The 23,165-nt window shown below is 48.8% G+C and overlaps 1 protein-coding gene across 2 annotated transcripts; it reads left to right on the top strand.

Moving 5' to 3' along the window:
* Positions 1–164: 164 nt before the first annotated feature.
* Positions 165–19,417, top strand: STK11IP (serine/threonine kinase 11 interacting protein). Of its 2 annotated transcripts, XM_063400676.1 has the most exons (24): positions 165–324; positions 424–626; positions 2,654–2,728; positions 2,956–3,051; positions 3,955–4,062; positions 4,270–4,341; positions 5,303–5,432; positions 5,602–5,705; positions 6,479–6,568; positions 7,618–7,659; positions 8,177–8,344; positions 8,617–8,698; positions 8,807–9,172; positions 9,356–9,546; positions 10,533–10,643; positions 11,377–11,572; positions 12,963–13,436; positions 14,913–15,028; positions 15,218–15,315; positions 15,494–15,672; positions 15,922–16,006; positions 16,479–16,555; positions 18,057–18,283; positions 18,582–19,417. In XM_063400676.1, the coding sequence occupies exons 1-24, from the start codon at positions 270–272 to the stop codon at positions 18,720–18,722; spliced, it is 3,486 nt and encodes a 1,161-aa protein (XP_063256746.1). In that variant the 5' UTR covers positions 165–269; the 3' UTR covers positions 18,723–19,417. The 2 variants fall into 2 exon arrangements, 1 of the variants encoding a protein (XP_063256746.1); XR_010080806.1 differs by lacking the exons at positions 16,479–16,555; positions 18,057–18,283; positions 18,582–19,417 and having other exon boundaries at positions 15,562–15,672.
* The last annotated feature ends 3,748 nt before the right edge of the window (positions 19,418–23,165 follow it).

The following is a 23,165-nucleotide window of genomic DNA, read 5'->3' on the forward strand; positions in this document are numbered from 1 at the left end:
GCCGGGCCGCCGCCGCTTACCGGGGGGGCTGCGGGGCGGCGGCGCGGGGCGGCGGCGGGGCGGGGGCCGGGGGGCGCGGGCCCCGCCGAGCGGGAGGGGGACGCTGGGGCGGGCTCCATGGCAACCGGATGTGAGCGGCGGCCGCCTCGCTGGTGCGGCGGAAGGGCGCGTCTCGGCGGTAACGCGGAAGAGCGGCGCGGCGGCGGCGGGACCGGCCGGGCCGGGCCGTGCCGAACGGGGCCGGGGTCGCCTCGGCCTCCCCGCTGCAGATGGCGGCGGCGGAGACGCTGGTGCGCGGCCTGGCGCGGCTGCTGCAGGACGCCGGTGAGTGGCGGCCGCCGCGGGCCTCCCCGGGCCGGGTCGGGTCGGTGCCCCCGGCGTGTGGACACTCACGGCCAGGCCCGTCCTTCCTCTTTCCTGCAGGGGACCTCGTCCTGGACGGTTCCAGCACGCTGACGCTGCTCACCTCCACCCTGCAGCACCTCACGCAGGTCTTCGAGCAGCACCTGGGCTCCCGCAACCAGAACCGGGGCTTCGTGGCACTGCCCTCGCACCCCGCCGAGACGGCCGCCATCCTGCAGGCGCAGTTCCTCTTCGACGTCCTGCAGAAGACTCACTCTTTGAAGGTCCGTGCATAGCGGGGGTGCTGCGGGGCGGGCCAGGGGAGGTGGCAGGCATGGCTTCAGAGCAGCCTCCTCTGGTGCCCATTGCTCCCGTCCGACCCGCAGGCTCCACGGTCAGATGGCTCTCACAGGGCTCTGGCGTGGAGTCCTCACTCAGCACCATAGTCTATGGCTGCTTACCTAGGATCGGCCATGCAACTTAGCGGAAGGTTTCTCTGAGTTAAAAACAGGGCCAGCGCGAGTTCATTGTGTTCTGACCTTGCTAAGGTGTTATCGTTGTTGGGCAAATGATTATTTCCTGAAGTGCTTGAGCAATTCAGGCAATATGTGGCTCCCGGAGTGAGGATTGATGTGCCCAAGGCAGCAGAGCCGGGGAATTTGAGCAGAGGCGTCAGATGTTGTACACACTCTGAGGCTGCTGCTCGCTTCAGCAGCCTGGGCAGTGGTTCTGGTTCATTGCTTTCACAGCACAGGGTATTTCTAGTAACCTATCCTCATTAATTTTAATAATAAAGGCTGTAGTAAATAGGCTGTAATAAAGATAAAACTACAGATCAATGAATTCTTCAGAAAGGTTTTTGGAAGGTTGTATGTGCTACGATGCTGCATGTGATTCTGCTCGGCACTGGGGCATGCTGGGGGGTAGTAGAGGTGAAAGGAGCCTGAAATGGGAAGAGGCATTAGCAGCTGTTTTGGGTTCCAAAAGGTGTTGCAGCTGAGCACTAAAATCTGTTATGTCTTTAAAAACCTGTTTTCCCTGTGAGAGTGGAGTGGTATCAGAAAGTTATTGGGAGGATTTTGTAACAGTGTAGTGACTGGGGAGATGGGAGTGGGGCCCAGAGTCTGTAGAGAAGCATGGGTCTCTGGGCAGGAGGAGGCAGGGAGGAGCAGTGCAATCAGGAAGATGTGGTGATGAGTGCTCCCGTTCACTAGAAAATGTGCTCTCTCTGCAACAAGCCTATAAAGAAGGGAAAGCTGCCCATTAATGTCTGGTGACTGGTTTACTTGGAGAAGCTAATAATTTATATCACTCTGGCAGATTTTTAAAACAGTGGAGGGAGAGGAGATGATCAAGACACACAGGAAGAATGGCATCTGAAATAAACTTTGCTAGAACTGATCATTAGACCTTGCCAGTGAAAGCTCCCCTTACAAATGCCCTTGTTCAACGTGCAGCATTAGTGCTGGCAGGCAGTGGGCAGTGATTCATTCCTGGCAGGGCTGTAGCTGTGGAAGCAGTAGTGGTGATGAGGTCTTGGGATGTCTGTTCTGCACCTGATGAGTCACTTCTGCGTGAATATATATGTAACTGGCAGAGATGGTCTTTCTGGCTGTACTTTGCTGTCTGCAGTGGAAGTGATAACTACTTCATTACTCACTTCCAATAGCAGCCACAGATACTGTTTATGCACTGTCCACAGACAGCATAAGAAGGTGGTTTCAATAAGCTGCTTTATGGTACATGAACACAGCCTAACTGTGCTGAAAGAGCCTGTGACTGTACTACAGAATGCAAAGAGGAGGTTTGCAGGCACTTCAGTCTAACACTAGCAGTGCTTTGTAGACCAACTCTGTTTTCCTTTGTATGTGCTTGTGATTTGCCTTATTTGGCCTCTTGTGGTGAAACGCACATGCACACCTCCCACCAGCGTGCTAGTTCCACTCAGTTGCTTGATAAACATACCTCCAGCAGTTAGTTTTGTCATTAGTAGATTTGCTAGTTGTGGCTGATGAGGAATGCAGCTGTCAGACCTCCCAGTGGTGCTGAAAGTGGTGAAGCCATGTGGGCAGGGGAAATGAGGAGCTCTGTGGGCTGGCAGACCACACTTGCTAACATGCTATTCTCTGTAACCTCTATTGTACTATGGATCCAGGGAGACAGTGCCACTACCAGTGCTGGGAAAGAGCTTTTAAGGGGTCACCCGAGCTGGAGGGACAGCCTATTCAAGGTGCTGCAGTTGGTGCATCAGGAAGGTGGTAATGCAGCACAAATCAAGCTTGACATGAGACTTCTTTTCTCATTTCTCTAGCTCGTTCATGTTCCAAACTGTGTTTTGCAATCTGCTGTGAAAATCTTCCCTTTCAAGTCCCTCCGGCATCTGGAAGTAAGTATAGATGGCAAGAGTGGGTTTGAGTCTCGCTGTTTGGGTTTTCTTGACTAGTTTTGTGGTTACAGAATAACTCCACTCCTAAAAACTGGGTAGGCTTTTGTGGCTTCCCTAGAAGGCTAAGACTAAATTCCTGCAATACTTGCTTGGAGTAAAACTTGGATCTGCTCCTCCACTGTAATAATTTAATATATGTTGTTCTCACTTTCTCCTCACTGCTGCAGTTGAGGTCTGTGCCTCCACACTGCCTCCGGGGACTGCGATTTGTCTATTCTCAGCTGGAATCTCTAACATGTTGCAAGTCTATTAGTACACTGGAGGTGAGTGTCTCTACACATCTCATGGGGTAAATTGCAAGAGAAAGGCTGTCTTGATCCCACAGCTCGTCACACAGGGAAGATGTAAGAGACAGTGTTAGCTCTTTTTATTCATTCATGTTGTGTATGGCTTCATCTTCCTTCCCTGTTCTGGGGTCCTACTCCTGTCTCAAGCAATGTTGAAGGATTCCCTGCTTGCAAGCACATGTGCTCTTCTCTTTAGCTTCTTGAGAATTTCTGGCTCTAGACAACATTTGTGTCAGCTAGGTCTGACAACTCTGTGTATCTCTCTGTTTCCACATTCAAGGCCTGCAGCTGGTCAAGGTTTATTTCATTGTACCTCAGCAACCTTTTTAGAGCTTATTGTCAGAGGAAATGCTGTGCCCCAGTGTCTTACCTGTGCTGCTGCCCAGCACATTTCTGAGACATGAAGGCAAGCTCCAGCCATGGAGAACTGAGCAGCATGGGCTTCTCTCAGAAGCAGACACCTGCTGGAGAGCAGGGGCTGATGGCAGGGAGTGCTTTGAGAGCTTTTTTTATCTGTCAGGATACAAGTGTGTATCTTGCTTTTGTTTGAGGGAGGTCTGAAAATCATTTTTGTTAGATCAAATGAATCTTTGTGCTCAGTGTTCTGAGCCTAAGAAATCTAACAGATTAGGTTAACTATTGCCACTTGGCAATAATAGTGTAAGAAACAAATGCATCTCCCCTTCTTTCTAAATATCTGGCCATGGGATTCCCACCACCTCCAAATACTTGAATTAGAGACATAAAAGTCACTGGCCTCTCTAAGCAAGACAAGGTCTGTAAAGCACAGTATATAGGCCACCTTCTAGAGGTACAGGCTGTTCTCCTGTGTTCATCTGCTTTTACTACACCAAGGAATGGCTCCTCTCTTCTTCCTAGGAAATAATTTCAGCCTGTGGTGGAGATCTGAGCTGTGCTCTCCCATGGTTGGAACTGCAGACTGTGAACTTCAGCTATAACTCAATCACTGCCTTGGATGACTCACTGGTGAGTGGGGCATCCTTCCTGCATGGCTGAGGAGAAGAGAGGAGGTGATCACAGCCAAGAGCCAGACCCTCTGTGATGGATGCTGCTAGGTCTGGCTGGGAAGAAATGGGCAGTGTTAATTTTGCTGGCCTCTCCCAGCAGGAGAAGCTTTTCATGCTGTAACAGAGACAGTTGTAGGATCTGATCTCGTATCTTTTTGTCCCTCAGCAATTATTGAATGCTCTGAGGGTCTTGGATTTGAGTCACAACAAGATCCAGGATTGTGAACACTATTTAACGGTGAGTATTTTGGACTGACCAGCAGAGTTTCCTCCTGTGTAGAGGATATTGGTAAAATTCTGTAATCATTGACATCACGTTCCTACTAGGTGAGATATAATAAAAGAAATCTCAGATGTGGTATGGCTTAGAGCTAGTGCTTGCAGCCTGAAAACTGTTGTCCTGTATGTGCACTCTGAGTGCCACCGAGGCAGAGAGGCAGTGTTCCTCACCTCTAAGTCAGAGAGCTAGCTCTGGTTGTCACTTGGCAGTCCAGCATGGCCGTGTGGTAAATGCACTGATACACACAGGGTACCTGTGTACAGCCCCTCACAGGGTGGGCACTCTGCTGTGGCCAAGACTTGCTGTAATCTGTGCAGCAGATGAGAATTACATAGCCAGGCATGGGGCTGTAGCAGCTTACTGTTCAGTTTGTTCAAACTGTCAGTAGTGTTTACTTCTTGCTCTCAGAAAGCAGTCAGTTACTCTAGAAAAGGGGTAGTCCATCACAATGGCACGTGTGTTTCTGGGGAGTGGCAATGAAATCCATGCTTTGCTGGGCTAGATCTGCTTCTTTGAAGCAAAACTGTGAAACAGCTTCTTGCAGAGTTGGCGGGTCTCACAAGGTATCACTCCCCATTACCTTTACAAAGGTAAGAAAGGGTTTCTTTAGGTAGCTCACTCCTTCTGCTGAGGTAAGATGTCCAGTCCTTTTCTGTGCTCCATCGGAATTGGTGAGGAAAGAGAAAGGTGCTCCTGGCAAGTTCTGTAAAGCAGTTAGATGATGCTGAGAGCCCCTAAACAAACCACTCCTGATGTGAACATCAAACTCTTCCTGCAGAAACAGTCTTAAGAAACTCACTTGTTGGTTGACCTTGTTGGGATGAAAAAAATGGTAGAGGCTAGTGCCCTGTCTTGAGTTCAGGGCCAGGCTTTGAGGTAAGGTCCCAACTGATCCAGTGCTGCTCTTCTCTCTGAACAGACCCTTACAGAGCTAGAATACCTCAATCTGGCATACAACTTCCTGTCCAAGGTGCCAAACCTTGGCATCTTCAGCCGATCCAAGCTGGTGACTCTGATCCTGCGCAACAATGAGCTTGACAGCATTAATGGTGAGCCCACAAGGGAGAAGCATTTCTGAGTTTGAAACTTTTGTGTCGTCCTTGAGAATGAACAGAACTTGAAATCTTTGGCACAGCTATTTTTACTAGGGTTCAGTTTTGGGGGAGATTCCTAAGTTATGTCTTCTAGCATACTGATGGCTTCTTGCTTTGTTCACAGGGGTGGAACAGCTTGTGAATCTGCAGCACCTGGATGTGGCCTATAACCTGCTGCTGGAACATGCCAAACTGGCACCATTGTCCACTCTGCACTATTTAAAAAAAGTAAGCATAAAGCCTAATGGGTTGGTAGATTAGGAATTTCATGGTCAGGGTGTGCAAGATGGAGACTTTGTGGTAACCAGAGAGTTTTGACAGATAAGTTCAACTCTTGACCATTTAATTTTATTGCAGGAAACTGATGGGGGAACCTTTAGACAGATGTCTGTATTTCAGCCTTCATTTTTATGACCTTTCCTCAAGCTAACCTTTTTTCATATATTCATCCCCACTTCCTTGCTCATCTTTTCTGATTTTAACACTGTCAAGTTCAGTAAAGACCCTCCCATAATCCTATTGTGGATTTCTGTGTGCAAAGAAGTGTGAAGGAACATGGCAGTCACTATAGTGCATGTGAAAGAAGATCATAGAATCAGAGAGTGCTTTCAGTTGATAGGAACCTTAAAGATACAATTCCAACCCTCTTGCCTTGGGAAGGAACATACCTCCCACTAGAACAGGTTGCTCAAAGCTGCCAGGGATGGGGCATCTAAAGCTTCTCTGGGCCTCCAAAGGACTGTTCTTTCAGCACTTCTCAGAGTCAGTACTGAAAAAGCTCCTAATGATTTAGTCATGAGTGGGAGGTACTTTAATCTCCTTCTCTATTTGCTGAACTAACTTCAGGAAGCATTGTAAAATCCTAGTCCTCTCCTGGCTTATAACTGTTCCACTGCAAGGATATTTCCTGAAGCAGAGAGAAAGACTGGAGCCTGCAGGCAGGATAGACTGGGGTAGAGAATACTGCTTCTAGTAACAACTTGTCTGTTTCCTTCACCCAGCTGCATTTGGAGGGAAACCCAATATGGTTCCATCAAAATCACCGATCTGCAGCCCTTGTCCATGTGTCCCCCAGGGCAGCCTTCTCCAATGTGAGTATTAGCCACCTGCCTTCTGCCCCTGCTGTTGAAGGCATAGGGTGTTCTAACACTCAGGGGCAAATGAGGGAAAAGAAACCTGCAGATTTATTCCAGCTGTGTAACACTGGGCATTCTTTTGTGGTTGCTTCTTTTTTGTTTGTTTTTGTTTTACCTGCAGTAGAGTAGTTTAACCTTAAATTATTATGTGATGTGCTGGCCAGCACAGAGTTGAATACTGATCTCAGATTTGCAACACCTCAGATTTTAATATATCTTCACTGTCTACTTCTTCAGTTTTGCTCACTGATGGAACTTTACTCTGTTCCTGCTAGGAAGTAATGAGGTAGCTGGACTGTGCAAAGAAGGAACTCACAGTCTTGGCCCACCTTACCTAAGTATCTACTACTTTGGCAGCCATGGCCACCTCTTGGTGTCCTTCACTCTGCTCTCAGCCAGGTGTCATCACTGTTCCCTTACACTCCAGTGCTTAGGTCAGTTCTTGGTAATCTGATTTCAAATAAAGAAGCCAGCAAAGCCAGTGTTCTGGCAATTTAGAAAAATAAACGTACTTGCTAAAGGTCAAAGGTGTTCCAGAGCTGGTTTGCCCTGCATATTAGTGGCAAATGGCTGGATTCATGGTCTTCAAACTGCATCTTGGAAAAAGCTTTCAATGAGCTCAAGTTACTGGAAGCTATGTGGAATAAGGCTAGAACTAGGATACAGGCTTTGAGGTGAAAGTGAGTACCTTTCAAAACAATTCGAGTTGTTGTAGGATAATCTATTGTACCTCTTCCGTGAACTGTCTTGGATACGTTTCTGGAAGTTACAAAGTCTGTAAACAGGAAAACCACAATGGTCCCTTCTGGCCTTATATGCTCTTAGGTCAGGTAGCTACAACTAAAGGAGTGGTGGATAGGCAGGAACAGGGTTGTTTCTTTGCAGTTTTTTTGCCAGGGATCCCAACCCTAGGGTGGCGTGAAGGGGAGTAGGAGTCAGCAGAAGTTGTCCTGAGTATGTGCCAGCCAAATGGAATTTGACTGCAAATGGGTCTCTAATTACAGTTCTTCTTGGACGGGGAGCCACTCTCTTCCTCAGACCTAATGGTAAGTATAATTGTTCAAAACTGATCTTACTGGCTGTGGGACTGGGAACTCTGACAGGTTTTTGCGTTGTCTTGTGTCCTAATAAATCTTTATGGGCTACGTTGACTTTGACACAGATCGTTGTGTCAGTTCACGCTGATTCCTAATAATTGTTGGAACTGGCCAGTGTAATTTATTCTGACTTACGTAGTCTTACCTTGGACAAGTCCTTGCCAAGGACTTGGAGCCTTGCCTGTTTCCTCTTCAGGTACTGTATGGTACTTGACACTTGAACTACATGTCAGCAAAATAGTTACCAGTTTCCCATCTGTTGTTTTTAAGGAAGGCAGAGACTGAGTTAAATCAGAGTGATTGTGATAAACAATTCAATCAACCAGGCGGGACCTGTTGTCAGTGCTTTGACTCAGATGGTGAAAGCCTGGGGTGGGGAGCAGGAAAACTGTCAGCCTGAGTTATGGCTTGGTTACCTTGCCTGCCTTTTCGCTCAGCTGGCAATACTCTCTTCTTCTTGCTTTAGCACCTTCCGAGACTTGTGCAAAGTGTGTCCCAGTCCATCCACACTTCTACCTCAGAGAAGACTGCACTGGACCGCAGCGCTCTGGAGAGCTCCTGTGCTGCAGACTTCAGCGACAGCCAGTCCCCATCAGAGAATGTGGCCGTCAGGGTCCCTCGAAAGAAAACCAAGGTCTGGGATTGACATAGCTTCTTAACCATGTAGCTGGCATGTTGGGTGAAGGGGATGCCTTGATGTGAAAGCCTCCTGCAGTGAGATGTGGTCTGGTACTGACTGTGTGGTTAGTGAGCCTCTAGTGCTGTGTGTTAGGAAGGGATCTTCATACACCCTGACAAGCATTTTGTGGTGTGTCTCTATAACCCTTCAGCTGGGCAGAGCCTCTCATCAGTGCTGTTTTCGTTGTTCTAGTTCCACACAACTACTTTTATCCTGTTTTTTCCCAGGGAAAAGTCAAAGTGCGCAGAGCAAGTATTTCGGAGCCAAGTGACACAGAACACGAGCCCCAGGCATTACCCCTCTCTGCTGGTGAGCCTTGTCATCTTCCTTAATAACATAGCAGCTAAACTGCCCGCAGTAAGAGGAGTGCTCTGGCCTGGTGACTGCTTTCATACTTGCCAAGTTCTCTCCGTGCAGGTCTGGTCCTAGAGCATCAGAAGGAGATGAAGCGCTTGGCCAGCTTCAGAGATCGCTTTGGTGCTGACTGGCTGCAGTACCAGAGACACTGGGAGGAGCGTGAGCAGGCACCCGTCATGTCCCGCAGCCGCTCTGCGGGCGAGATCACAGGCAGGCCTGCTGGGAGGGACTCGCAGCGTGAGAGCGCTGAGCCAGAGGAAGAAGAGCCCCAGGTATCCCAGGAAGGATCCTCTCCTCCTCTGGATGGCACTGCAAAGGAGGAACAGCCTGAAGCACAGCTGGATGAGCCTGTGGAAGGAGAACAGAGAGGAGAAGAGGAGGCAGATGAGCTAATGCTTGGAGAGGAGGAAGAGGAGAAGGTAGAAGGTAAACACGTCCTTTCACTGCTGTGTTTAAGGGCGTGGATGACACCAAGATAGACGAATCAAATGTGATTTATCTCTGAAGCTGTATCATGATGCCCTGTATTGTGGGAATGCTAAGGACCTGGGTCCAGCAGGACTGAAGGCCTGCTGCATGTACTGACCTGTAGTGTGTCTTATTTGGCAGTGGACCTGTGCCAGCCAGTGCTAGTGAGCCAAATAGAAGGTGAAGGGGACCCAGAGCCAGACTGGATCTTCCTGCGAGTCACAGCTAAGCATGTGATTGAGGTGGAATTGAAGGCTGCCAGAGTCCTCCACAAGCTGGAGCTGAAATGCCTAAAGAATGTGGAGACCTCTGAGTTGACCTGGAAGAGGATGGTGAGTTAGAGTTCTCTGTGAGCCTTTGTCATCTTACTCCCTGTGTATGGCAGCATTCTGGATTTGGGCTGCTGTCAAGAATCCTGCAGGATTCTTTTCCTAGCTCCTGCAAAGCCTGATTGAGCATCTCTGCAACCCATTGCATGTGTATCTAATGGCGTCTGTATTGCTTAGACTACCTGCAATAATGCAGCAGAAGCCAGCATCAAGTCTATTCCAAAGCTGGAATTTAAAGACAATGGCTGGACTTGTTCCAGTGTGGAGGAATGGGAGACTTCTCAAGAGGAACTTAAATTAAATGGAGATCTCCTTCCCATCCATTCCTCGCTGGGATATCACCCTGGCCTTGGAGGACTCTCTGTGGATTGCATTGTTTCTAGGGCAGCACAAAGCCTAGTGTGATGTTTAAAAAGCTCCTGGCAGCTCAGTGGGCAGTTTGCCATCTGCTCTAGCTGCACACTTTAGCATTACCAGTCCTATTTGGCTTTTGTGGTTCTTTAGCAAGGGAGTTTAGAAATCTCTTTTTCCTTGTGGTAGGATTTTAACATTCGGTCTGTATACAACATGTATACATGTTCACAGGTTTCTCTAATTGTGTTTTCTGTAAAAGCTCCAACTCATTTTTAAACCCTGCCTCTGTGCCTTTTTGAAAGTTTGTGGCTTGATATTCTTCTGAAATACCTTAATGAAAAGGTGTGTTGTTTGAAATGCTCTGTTTTAGGCTATGAAAGTTACTGTTGTAAATTTCAAGCACTCATGCAGTTTCTCCAGTACTCAATGCAAGTGTTGTCAGTACTTACTAGTTTTATATTTGTTTATTTATTTTTGCCCATTTTACCAGACTCCCAAATGCTGTCAGCTGTGGAGGGATGCTTAGGACACACTAAACTAAGTGCTTGTATGGCCACGTTTCAGCTGTTTGCAAGCAAAGGTAGTGTGTGAAAGCTTCTCCTCATCCTAGAACGGGTGTTTTCTGTCTCCTGCAGGACCTGGAGCGAGTTTTCCCTGTCCTCACGTTGCACTTCAGCTACATTCGCAAGGACCGGCAGAAGCGCAAATATGTGGTGCTTGACGACTGCCCAGAGCAGTGTCTGCAGGTGAGGGAGGCTTGGGGAGGGGCAGTGTTACTGCAAGACACTGAATTCTTCCAGCCAGCTTAGGGCTGCTGTTCTCACAGCACATGAGCACCTGCTGCCCATATCTGGCTTGTTGGGATTTCTTCTTCTGCATGGATGACCTATGGAGGGCTCTGTGAGCATGGCCATGGGCAGTGGAGCTCCTGTGGCATAAATGGTGCTCCCAAGGAGAGAGCCTTGCAGTTTTCTCCCTCTTTGGATGAAAAGTTTGTAGTCAAGCTAGGGATCATTACTTGTGCATGTGCAATGTAATGTTTTGTGGGTGCTGAGTGATGTGCTGGCCTGTGCTTGCTCCTCTGCACAGTGAATGTCAGTGCTGGGTCCACATTGCTGCTGTAGGGACTCTGGTCTCTAATTCAATCATTTCTCTCAAGATAGCATTTAAGAACATTTAAACAAGTTGTTAGAGACAAGACACAAATAGTTGGGACCTTTGAGATCAGAGTTGCAGAGGGAGCCTGTCACTATGTAGCTATCAGGCACCGAGCTGCTAAAACAAGTTGTCTTGGTCTTCTGCAGTGAAGCTCCATGCCTTTGGCATGTCTTGCACAGCTGGGAAATGTTCTTGCACCCCTTACACTCTGGAATGCTATAGTGAAGCATGAGAAAAGACTTGCTGGTGTCAGAAGCTTGATTTTATTAGGACAATCATAGCTACCTGATAGCATCCTTTTCCCTGTGCTGTTGTTTTTAGTGTATCCTTGAAGTGTTGTCCCCAGCTGTTGAGGAGAATCGGCGAAATCAGGACCAAGAGAAGGGTTCCATGAAGCTCCAGTGCCTGAAATGCAAGCAGGAGTTTTCACAGTCCCTGGCCACCTGGCATCAAGGTTCCTATCCTTCAGAGCTTGGAGACACCAAAATCCTGGAGACCCTAATTGCCTCAGATCAAGGTAGGCTGTGGTGCCCAGGAGAAGGATGTTTGGTAATTATGCCTAAGCAGACTTCCAGAGTGGCAGTTCTGGTGCACAGCATGGAATGTATAGGAGATACATTTGTTGTACTGGAATTTAGAACCTATTGTGGGATGAACTCTCACTTGACCTACTTGGACTGGGAAGAGCCTGCCTTGTTTCCTAGCAGGAATAAGCCACTGGTTTACGGTTAAGCAAACAGCACTCCTGTTTTGGGTGGCCTGGGGGAACACAGGGATGCTGGGAACTGAAATCTGGAAGAGGACTTAAAGGTCATGTAGTCAGTTCTGCCACAGAGACTTTAATATTTCTAAAGAGCTTTTGCTAATGGAAGCTTCCAAGGAACGTGCATCAGTATTTCAGGTAAAACATTGGCTGTTAGACATCGGAAAAACAACCAGGATCCTAATCTAAGTCTCCCTGTCTGTAATCTTAAACCTAGTCTTGCTGCCACTTTAGAGGAGCAATTTATTCCTTTCTTTGTACTTGAGGGCCATTGTTCTCCCCCAGCAACTTTTCCTCTTTTCTGTCCTCTAGACTAAATAAGCTCAACTCTCTAGATAATTTACTTGTCAGTCCTATCTCATACATTCAGTTTCTTGCAGATCTTTGTACTTTTTCCCATTTGTCCACATTTTTCTTTGGCTATTTAAAACTAGATGTGGTATTTCAGCTGAGATATGGCTAGTCCTTGGTAAGCATCTTCTGATTGCTGTTTTTTTCGAAGCTCAGTTTATATTTTAAGTGGGGAGTGCCTAAGCTGAGAAGATGCCATTTGACAAAGCATCCTGGGGTTGAAGTACTGCAGGGAGCACAGAAGTGCTGTCCTGGCTGCAGCACTTTTCTCCACCCCAGGACACTTTCTTCTCCCTGCCAGAGTATGAGAGTCCATGATCCAGCTGGGAGTCTGTTCTGGTATGGGGGAAGGGAGCAACAGGAATCAGGGTCAGAAGGGATGAGGACAGCTGGGGAATGGACACAGCATGCTGGAGATGGAAGATTAGATTGACTGCTCATGAGCTCGGGCTTCAGAGGTTATGGGAGCACTTGCAGATGTGAAGTGGAGGAAAGTCATGAGCTAAAGCCCTGATGCAGTTTCAGTTGCAACCATAGCACACACTGGGCACCCTAAACCTGAGCAGGACTATTTCATGTGGCACTGATCCAAAGTTTCTAGTTGATTTTTGAGGGGAGGTATGTAGGATATGCTTCTGAACAAGTTGCTCAACAAGCTGCTCAAGTCAGGCTGTAACTATTCTCTACCTTGAAAAGGGAGGGTTCGTGGTTTGCAGACAAGGCGGGGGGAAGTAAAATCTTGCTGGGGAGAGCTATTCTGGCTTTCATTTATATCTGCCAAAATCTTTCCCAGGTCCTGCAGCAGCTGGTGAGCCCATAGCCTGTCCCAGGTGTTCCAGTGACCATGTGGTAATTCTGCCTTTGGAGAAGTGCTCCAGCACACCTCTGCCGCCCGGTGCCGACAGCACCAGTGAGGACCTGTCAGACTCTGTGCTGGAGGGAGGCAGCCAGCAGGAGGGCCCAGAGGAAACTTCTGTCCTGGCCAGCGAGAGTGGGAAGTTCTACATCGGTGGGGAGGACAGCTCGGAGATAGACACCAGCACCAGCGCCAGGAGCCCGGAGCTGAGCACCGAGCCTGATGGCACTCTTCATGCCACCTCCCAGGGACCAGAGCAGGGCCTGAAGAGCCAGTACTTGTCCCTCAGCCACACAGACACCAACGGGGGCAGCCTGATGGGAAGCTACTATTACAGTGTTTCTCAGGGGCCCACTCCTTCTCCACTCTCTTTGAACTCTGAGTCCGAGGAAACATGGAATCTCAGTCCTTGTGAGTATGAGGAAGCTGTGCAGGGTTTAGGGGTGTTGACAGCTTGTTGCTGGTTTTATCACTGGTGCTTGCAGTTTAATGGGGAAGGGGGACATGAAGTATGAGCAGCCATAAACATATGGTTCTTATGAACAGAGATTTTCATTCCCCTCTCTGTTAAATCCTCATGCGTGAAGGTAGGAAAAGTGAGTCAGCTCCTAATACCTATTATTGCTTAGACTCTGAGTAATAGGCTCTTGTTCTGGAAGCTGCATTGCTCAGTTATGGACACACTGGGTTCCTGTGGCATCCATGAGATGCCAGCTGGAGCATTACCTTTGGAGAATAGTATGCACAATTTCTCTGTATTTATTCTTTGGCTTAAGTGCAGTGTGAGGCTGGTATGCTAGTAGAAGGCTCTGGTTTGTGGATCTACAGCTGCTTGTGCTTTCCTCCTTTCCTTTTTTTTTTTGTGAGCTTCAGATGACAAAACCTGTTCAAGAGACTGCATGCTGGCTGTGTGAGGACTATCATGCAAGACAGGAGGTCCATAAAAGATTTTTCTGAAGGACCTTGGATTTCTAATGTAGCAGACTGCCTTTGCCAGGGTATCAGCTTGTGATTTACAGAATAACAAGTTGGAAAGAAGCTGTGGAGGTTATCTGGTCTAGCCCAGCAAGTGACTCTACTGCAGCTGAGTGTAGTTCTGATTTGCAAACCTACTGGTTTGTTGATCTGTAGAGGTCTCCCCCAGTGTTTCAAAACTGCTGTGCCTCAGAAGAGGGGTCAGTGTAGAATCACAGTTTTAAAGTCGCTGTGTTCAGTCTTGTACAGTTGAAGTATGAGAAATAAAGCAGTGTTTTTTCTGGGGTCAGATTGCAAGGTCCCAATTTAAAACTGAGCCTGTGGAAAGTTCCTGCTGAGGAGCAGTTGATTAGTGTAGTGTTTCTGGCGGAGAACAGGCTCTGCTGGGAAGTGTGAACTCTCGGGCAGTACTGTGGCTGTTGCATAAATTACTTGGTTATACAATTTCATGACAAACCTAATTATACTCTTTAGCAGTTTTATTGGTGTCTTCCTCAGGCCCCTTTAACCTTGCCACGATCAAAGTCAGAGTTAAAAAGTTGACCTGAGCTGACACCAGCTGAAATGAGAAATATCTTTCTGGCTTTGTGATAAAGAATTGCCCTCCTGCCAAATCCAGCAGCAAGCAGTGTCCTTCTGTGACTAAATAGCCAAGCACAGTCTGTAGCTGGCTTAGACCAAAGCTTTGTATAACTGAAAAAACAGCAAGTGTTGGAGCAATGAACTCCTCTTTTATCTCCACATGGGGACCTGTGGCCTGTACAGCCCTGTGCTTGGCCCTTTGTCTTAAGGAGAGACTTAATGGAAGCAGGGGTGCAGAGGGGTGACACTGCTGCCCTGGTGCGTGTCTGCATGCTTGGGCAGCCCCTGGTCAGTGGACAGAGTGTCACTGCTGCCCTTTGTTCTCCTCAGCTGTGAACAGTGCCCTGAACACAAGGGACTTCCAGGCAGTGGATCATCGCCTGAAGCTGTACCTGGACATGGAAGTTTTTGAGGAGAATGCTGAGGAGTTCCAGTGCTTCCTCAAGGTAAGCTCCACAGCACCTTCCTACAACTCTTCATCTGTCCCTCTTGCCATGCTGTGAGTTCTGCACTGAGGTGGCATTACAGAGACTGTGGGGTGTGGAGGGAGCTGAAGTGTCTTTGAGTGTGGCCTTTCTGTGGATGAGCTGTCAAGGGGCAGGCCAAGGCTATGACCCACCCTCTGTGTGCTCTAGGTGGTCATGGTGAAGTTTGGCCGGCAAGGAGAGTTCCTCTCAATCCTGGTTGCCTCTGATCTCAAGATATATGTGCTGGAAGTCACTGGAGCTATCAGGTGAGGACCCTGCAGCAAGTCTGAGTGTTGGGAAGTGCCAGACTGTGCTGCTTTGCTGCCCTAACCCTGGAGGGGTGGGGACATGCACAGGCTCCTCTGGCAAACGCCCTGCTGCAGTCTGATGTGGGAGAGGAGATGGGGCAGCCTGCTGCAGCTGAGGGCTGTGCTCTGTGATTAGGGGACAACCTGCAGACTGGCTGAAGAAGAATGACTCTCACTACCTGTCTGATATTTCTCATCTGGAAGTGGGACTCCGCCACCAGAGCTTGCGAATGGAGTTTGAGAACCCAAAAACTTCCTACAATCTGCTGATACGGAACCAAAGCTGCTGTGACCAGTTCCTGCAGACCCTGACAGGTAAGAGTAGAGCTGTAGGGGGATGGGGGAGAGGATTTGAAAGATTCGTTCTTGGGGAACTATCAGGACAGCTATTGTTGGATATATGTTGGAAATTAACTTCCTGACAGCTCAGAAAAAAAGCTGGGAGAGAATCTCACTGGCAGCATAACTCACAACACTTCTCTGAACAGTAGAGAAGCGTCTTGAGCTGTTATGTACTGCCCTTGAGTTTGCAATAAAAGATACCTGCCTTCTCCCGCTCTTTAGATCTCATGCAAGAACTGCCTGCTAAGCACAGGAGTAAGGTGAAGGAAATCCCCACTGTGGAAATGAATCCCCAACACTGGCTATGGTAAGAGCCTGTGAGCAGTTGTGATTTCAGGTGGAAAGGGATGTCTGCTTCTCCAGCAGCGTGGTGGTGGAAACAGGGTAGCACAGAAGGAGGCACTATTGGAGTTGCAGCCAGGCCTGTGTTACTGGTTTAAGGCAGCTGTCTCAAGTGCCTGCTGCACAGAGGGTGAGAAGGCAAAGGGGTGTCATGGGCTGAGTCAGGCAGGGCAACTTCAGCTCTTCTGGGGGAGCCTGAGCAGGGTATAACTGAGGGAGGAAAAGTGGGAGGCATAGAGCAGCCTTCTTACTTGCATGAAGCATTTGGCTCCTGGCTGGCAAGCTGGTAGTCAGAGGACCAGGAGAGGGAGAACTTCGCATGATCTGGAAGAGAGGGTTCTTCCCTTCCCCAAGAGGACTGGGAAGAGTAGCTAGTTCACAGCAAACGTAGACTGGAAACAGAGTGCTTCCTTATCAGCCCATTGTATCTCCCCCAGGCCTCTGCTGGACTCCAAGACCACAGATTCTGCAGATGACACATGTTTCTTCTACCTGCTGGCCTACCTGATCCAAGGTAGAGGAGATCTCAGTAGCCAGATGTCCCACATGTTGTGCTGTCTGCTTACATGCTCTGGATTTTAGTGTACAGTCCGAGGGAAAAGAGCTGTGCTCTTCATCCAGCAGTGAAATGGGGTGGGGGCATGGGTGAGGGCTCTTTTCTGGTGTAGGACAGCAGCATACTTGTGTACATCCAGTGAATCTCCCAGTCCTTTCCTACATGGAAGTCTAGGCTCTAGGGAGCAGCTGGTCTTGCACACCAGTTTAGGTGACAGCTTGAGAAGCTAGAGATAATCTGAGGGCTGGCTCATTGCCCTGATCTGAGGGAAAGATGAGGAGGCATAAAGCCAGCTGGTTTGTGTGAATTGCTGAAAGACTCCTTCATTTGGGAAAACAGAAGTTGGTGTCCAGAACCTGAGATGATAGTACAGGAGAAGCCTGCTGGAGCCCTTCAAGTTCTGTTCCAGGCCTTGCTGAGGAACAAATGTGTTAAATTTGGGATTTGAGTCTTCAGAGAACAATTCCAGTGTCATCTCAGCTTGGGACACTGAAAAAAGCAACCTAGCTCTTAATCACATTGTGACCAGTTTGTTACAGCTTTTGCACTCCTGCTCACCACTGACCATTGGGGAGGTATGAGAGAGTGAGGATCAGAAGGAAACTGTGGGAAGTACGTTTATTGGTATCCTCAAGCTGAACAAATAGTATGTGGGAAGGAGAACTTACAGTGCATTTTTCTTAGTCTACAGTTTTTTCCTCTTTCAGAGTATGGTGCCCAAAACTGGACGCAGTTCCAGCTGAGATCTCATTACCAAGTAGACAGGATTAATTAAACATTTCTGATAGTCCTACTAATTCCCAAGAGTGAGATGTGATGAGAAAAGCATCATACTGCTGCATCCGCTTGTGATCCCCTGTGATCTTAGCCAGTTTTGCTAATGTTTCCCTATTACTGTACATCTGACTTTTTCCCAAGATCTAGTGCTTTTAATTTGCATCCACTAAAAGAGCTGGATTATATTTATGTTCCCTAAAGTTTATCAAAACTACTTTCCTTCCTGTCATACTTATGACGCATCCCAGCTTGGTATTAAACTTTATATGTGTGCTCTCTGTTTCACCCATCAGATATCTGCAGCCAGACGAATTCAGGCCAAAAAAGGCAGCCTTTGAGCTGCAGCTGCCAAATTTTAACTAAGGAGTAGTAAAATGTTGTTTAAGAGGTCAAAGGACTTGAGTGACTTTTCCTGCCTCGCTTAAGCTCATGGGCTGGACAAGCTTTGTTGGGCAGTGGTCTTTCATATGTATGCTCCTGCAACAAGCTTGGATAAGCTGGTCAAGCCCAGCGACATTTCAGTACCCTGGTCCCCTCTGCAGTCAGGAAGCTGGATAAGGTTGTTCACCCAAGTTACTGCTGCTGTAAAGGATTTCCCTTGGGGAGGAATGGAGAGCAAAGCTGGTTCTGTGGTGACTCAGGCTCTCAGCAAAGCCTTTCTTATTCCCTCATATCCTTTTAGGGACATCTGCTTTCCCTGTGACCCTGCTGAGTACCCAAAGCATGCTATTTCTGCTGGAGGAGAATCACCAATGGCAGGTGCAGCCCTCCTTGGATGAAGACCACAAGGCAGAAATGCCTCCAAGGAGCAACATGCAGCTGAAGGAGAAGCAGCCAATCACCAGTATTAGCAATATCATAACCTATCGCCTCTGTCCATGTGACATCAAGCTGATGCTTTACGATGAGGTAACTGGAGGTGCTCATGGGGTCGGGATGCTGGGGGCTGACTGTGCTCAGATCCTGTTCCTGCAAGAGTGTCTTGGGGCTGTCATCTCCCATCCTAACCTAGGACCTTGTACCACAGAGCCCAGGGAGCACAGTGGAAAGTCACACAGGGGACACTCAACTGCTGGGCGCAGAGAGGGAGGAGGAGGCACAGAGGAATTAGGAGGAGCTAGCAGCTCTGCTGGGGGGTGGTGGCTCAGGGCTGATCAGTGCCTGTCAGGCCAGTCTGCTCATCCACCTTCCCTTTCCTCCCTGCCAGGTACTGAAGCTGGAGAGCACTTGGCACATCCGCACAGAGTGCCCCGAGCTCCTGGAGGAGCTGGTGGAGTGGATCCGTGGGCCCTGGGAGGAGATGTTCTCCATTGAGCTCCGCAAGGCTGTGTATGAGGCACTGGAGTGAGCCTAGTGGCTGGAGCAGGCAGGACTTGGAGTCAAGCGCTGCTGTGCCTGTAATGGTGCACAGGTGTCTCCCACTCTCATCTGACCTTGCTGTTCTGTGGTCTCTGCTTTCCACTCTTCTCTTGCCCCTGGCCCTTTCTGGTGAGTACAGGAGCACATGATGGTTCAGGCTGCACAGTCATTTATTTGCACTGGACTGGCCACAGAGGGAGAAGGTGGAGAGTCTTCCTTGTAATAGTGTGTAAGCCACCCAAAGGCAGTCAGGTGCCATTTCTGGCAGATGCATTTGCTGCCTTCTTAGCTGTCTCAGGACAGCTGTCATCATATGCTGATGGGTTTTTTTCCCTCTCCCTCCTTCTTGTCCATGGTTTCTCTAAAGCTACCTGCTTCAAATGGGAGCCTGATTGCACAAGGGGATGAAGCATGTTGTACACAACCCCACAGAGAGCCCTTACCTATCTGCCTGATGGGGCATGTCTCAGTCTGCTGCTGTAGTCTTTCACTGTCACTGGGAGGAAGGAGCCTCGAGGTTCTCAGCACGGAAATGTGTTGCTCATTGCTTAGGGGTCAGGACCTTTATGGGCACCAGCAGGTATAAGAGAGGCTTAGGCTTTTTCTGAGCAGTCCAAAAGCAAGAGTCTATTTTAACATGAGTTTTACTATTTTCTATTGTAATAAAAGCTTATATTTATTGAATTGTCATGTTTTCCTTGTTTCATTCTTTTGCAATGCTGTAATGTCTTTTTAAGGGCTTTCATACTAGCTTTGCTGCTGCCTCAAGGTTTCCCTAACATCTCACCAGGTTCAAGCCATTCTCCCCTTCCTGTTCAGGGTGGGTGTGAAAGGGCTCCTAGGCTAATCTTCTCCACCTTCCTGGCTTCCAAGGAGCAACAAAGGAACAAGGTTTAAACAGGATTAGACTGACACCAGGTGCAGGTTGTGGTGTTCTCCTTTGACAGTTGCCCTCAGGTGGGCATCCTGTGGCCTTCCAGCCCCACCATGCTGCTTCCTGGCTGCACAGGCCCTCAGAGGCTTGCCTCTCTCAGGAGCTGCTGTTGGTGTGGCTGTGGAGGTGGGAGTGTCTGCCTCTAGGTTCTCCCCCATACAAGGGTTTACCTTGTCTCAACCTCTCCTGCACAGAGTTAAATGCAGCTCAAAAAATGCTGCTGTCTGGCCGGGGCTTTGCTATGTCATAGTCTCTGCCCCTGCCCAGTGAGGAGCAAAGACAGATACTGTGTGTGGTGTTTTGATGCAGTTGAGGCTCCCTGTGGGGGTGGGCTGAAATGGACCTGTTACATTAAGGTGCTGATAGGTGGGATCTGATACCACAAGCAGAGACCTTTACTGATAGTAGCTTTTCCCATTCTGTTTTCTTATGAATGTTGAGGCCACTGCTTCAGGGCAGGTTTTCTGACTGTTCAATCCTTAGTGACAAACCTGTATTTCACGTCAATGTGATCTTGATTTTTATAAAGACGTGCGTTTGATATTCTGTGACCTGATGCCTGTTTTCTTTGGATATTGAATATGGCAGTATCTGAATATCACAATAGTCTCTATGACATTTAAACTTTCCACATGCCCAAAGTTGGTGTCTATGGCTTCAGTTTCTGTCATCGAGAAAACAGCAGGGACTTGACCCCTGTTGCTTGCATCCTGCTGCTTCCTTGAAAAGATGCAATAACGTTTCTCTTCCTGCTTAAACCCATCTATGCCATCCTTATAGCCTTAGGAGAGTGGGAAGTTCAATTTCCATCCTGGGTCTGAAGGCCACTCTTTCTTGGGGTCACTGTACTATTGGAGGTTCTTCTGTCACTTCCAGAGGCAGCTGAGTTGCTGAAGGCCCACAGTGGCCAATATTTTTATCTAGCCTTCTATAGACTTGATTGCTGAGATCTGTACTGTCTGGAGGCAGATGTCACAATTCATCCTACTTTCTCAGATCTTAAGTGGGAGTGAGCTCAGTCCCCAGCTTTGTCTGAGAGAGCTGAGCCAGTAAACACCAGTAGGGTTTTATGTCTTCATCTTGCCATTTAAGGAGCTTGTGTAAGTTCTGTCTTCACCTTCTTTAGTTGCATTTTTCACAAAGAGCAAGAGTCAAATTTGGAGTTACTGGACCAGCCCATTGATGTCTCTTCTGCTCAAGCTGATTCCCTGAGAAAACTCATCCCTGGAACTTGCTTTTCTGATCCTAGCCAAGCTGCATCTTTGCTATTCCAGTATCTGGGTATGTGTTGAGGGGCCTGACAAAGAGTGGACTGCCAGAACCAGAAGTTTTGGTTGTGTGCCTGTCCACAGTTCTTCTCAAGCTCCTCCCTCTTTTTATTTCAGAGGTGACTACTCATTTGCTTCTCTTCTTTGCCATGTCTGTGGTGGTCTGTGCACCCAGCTCAGCACCAGCCTTTTGGTCCTGTTAACAGCTCCCTGCTTTTCTGCATTCCTTTGGCTGCTGCGCTGATGGGAAAGCTCACGTGCACTGCTGCAACTTGTCTCCTGCCTCTTCATGAAACAATCACTTTGGTTTTGCTTAGTATTTTCTCCTGGTTATTACAGATTAACCCCTTTTTGGTTACTCCAGGATCACAAATGCCTTGTGTAGGGCCTCTTGCACGTGGTACAGTAATCACATTAACTGGTCTCCTTGCATCAGCTGGGTGTGTGCAAGGGCTCCCCTGACACACTGCACCGTGCAGCACTGCAGGCATCCCACTGATGGCTGTGTGGGAGCTGGGGCTGTACAGAACAGCTGGGCTTTGCAGAAAGGTGGAATATATATTGAACCAGCTGCAGATATCTTCTGCCTGTCTCAGTTTGGATTCTGCAGTCCCCCAGTTTGCTCTTAAACGATCTGGATTTTGCCCCTTCTCCTTTTCTGGGTGCACTTGGTTCCAGCACTGAGGTGCTAGTACAGAGCAAGGCTGGTGTTTCCCTGCCTGTGCTTGCCTGTAGCAGTCTCTTCTCAAGGTGTATGCAGCTGAAAGGATTCCCAGGCTGGGGTGGCCATAGGGCTCTAGAGACAGGCTGCAGGCATCCGTGGGTTCAGGTGGGCCACTGCCATGAGCCTGACACTACCACCTCTTTTCCATGGGCACATACCAGCCCTGCTTTACTCTGTTAACAGTGGAAATTATGCCTTCAGTCATGAGTTTGGCTATTTCAGTGCTTCCTGCTGTATCATTCTGCCTTCTAAAGCAGTACTGCCTTGAGCATACATAGCTTGTGGGTTAACTGTCAGCCCCCTTGCACTATGTCTAACTACCAAAGCCTAGTGACTGGGTGACTGGAGTGACTGGTCATTTATTTCTAGCAGAATATCCCTGCTGGCCTCATCTCCAGGGGACATGAGATGTAGCAGCAAAGGGTGCATGTTCCTCATGGGTCATGGACCTGTCTGGCCAGCTTCCTCCCTCCAAGGTGCCTGTCATCCTTACCCAGCATACAGAGCAGTGTCCAGTGCCTGTATAAAACCCTTCCCTGTGGGCTGCCCCCCAGTTGGGCAGGTAGGGGAAGAGCAGCCAATGCAGGCTGGGCTCAAGTGCTGTGCGTGGTACTGGCAGAAGACAGCATCCAGGAACTGTGAAGGACACTGTAGCATGAGAGGTGAGCAGGGGCTGTGCTGTGTAACCCCCACTGCCCTCACTGTGCTGCATAATCAAGTGAGGGGATAAAAGGGAAGGAAACTTTATTTCAAAGCCATCTCAGCCTTTGCTCAGCCTGTGTTGAAGGGCATAGTCATTGCCCTTTGTGCTCTTGCAATGGAGTGTGCCTCTGCCTGTTATCACAGGAAGGGTATTAAGCTAGTTATGGAGCTGTCCTGTATCAGGACAAACAGTCCCTAATAGAGTTATCTGCTCCCTGTCCCAGTGCCAGACAAGTTTTTTAATCTGGGAAGAGCGTGTTTGCTGCCTACCTGCAGTGCTGCCTGCCTGCAATGCTGCCTACCTGCAGTGCTGCCTGCCTGCAATGCTGCCTGCCTGCAGTGCTGCCTGCCTGCAGTGCTGCCTGCCTGCAGTGCTGCCGGTTCAGCCCTGCTTGGAGAGGATGGAGCTGGCTTCCTCGCCCCGCTGCCAAGCACCAGCCAGGCATTGTCCATGTCACCCCGCAGCAAACACACCCAGGGCGCCCAGCCCCACCATCTGCCTTACTGCCACTGTCCCCAGAAGCAGAGGCAGTCATAGCAGGGCCCAGCCCACCCTGCTGTATTGGTCAGAGCAGAAACTGAGGCTGCTATCCAGAACCAGACTGGGCCCTGCACCCTCCCTGCACCCTGTGTCTGGTAGCCAAGGCAGGGTCTGGCACTGGCATCTCAGAGTGCCTCTCTTGCAGCACGCTGCCTGAACAGGGAGGAAGGAGTGCTTGCACAAGCTCTTGCCATGTCCCTCCTGAGCTGCAGCACTTGTCCAAGAAGTGGATGTTCTTCTTATCCTTCTGCTTACATTCCCCC

Source organism: Prinia subflava, chromosome 6 (assembly GCF_021018805.1).
Source record: "Prinia subflava isolate CZ2003 ecotype Zambia chromosome 6, Cam_Psub_1.2, whole genome shotgun sequence".
NCBI lineage: Eukaryota > Metazoa > Chordata > Aves > Passeriformes > Cisticolidae > Prinia > Prinia subflava.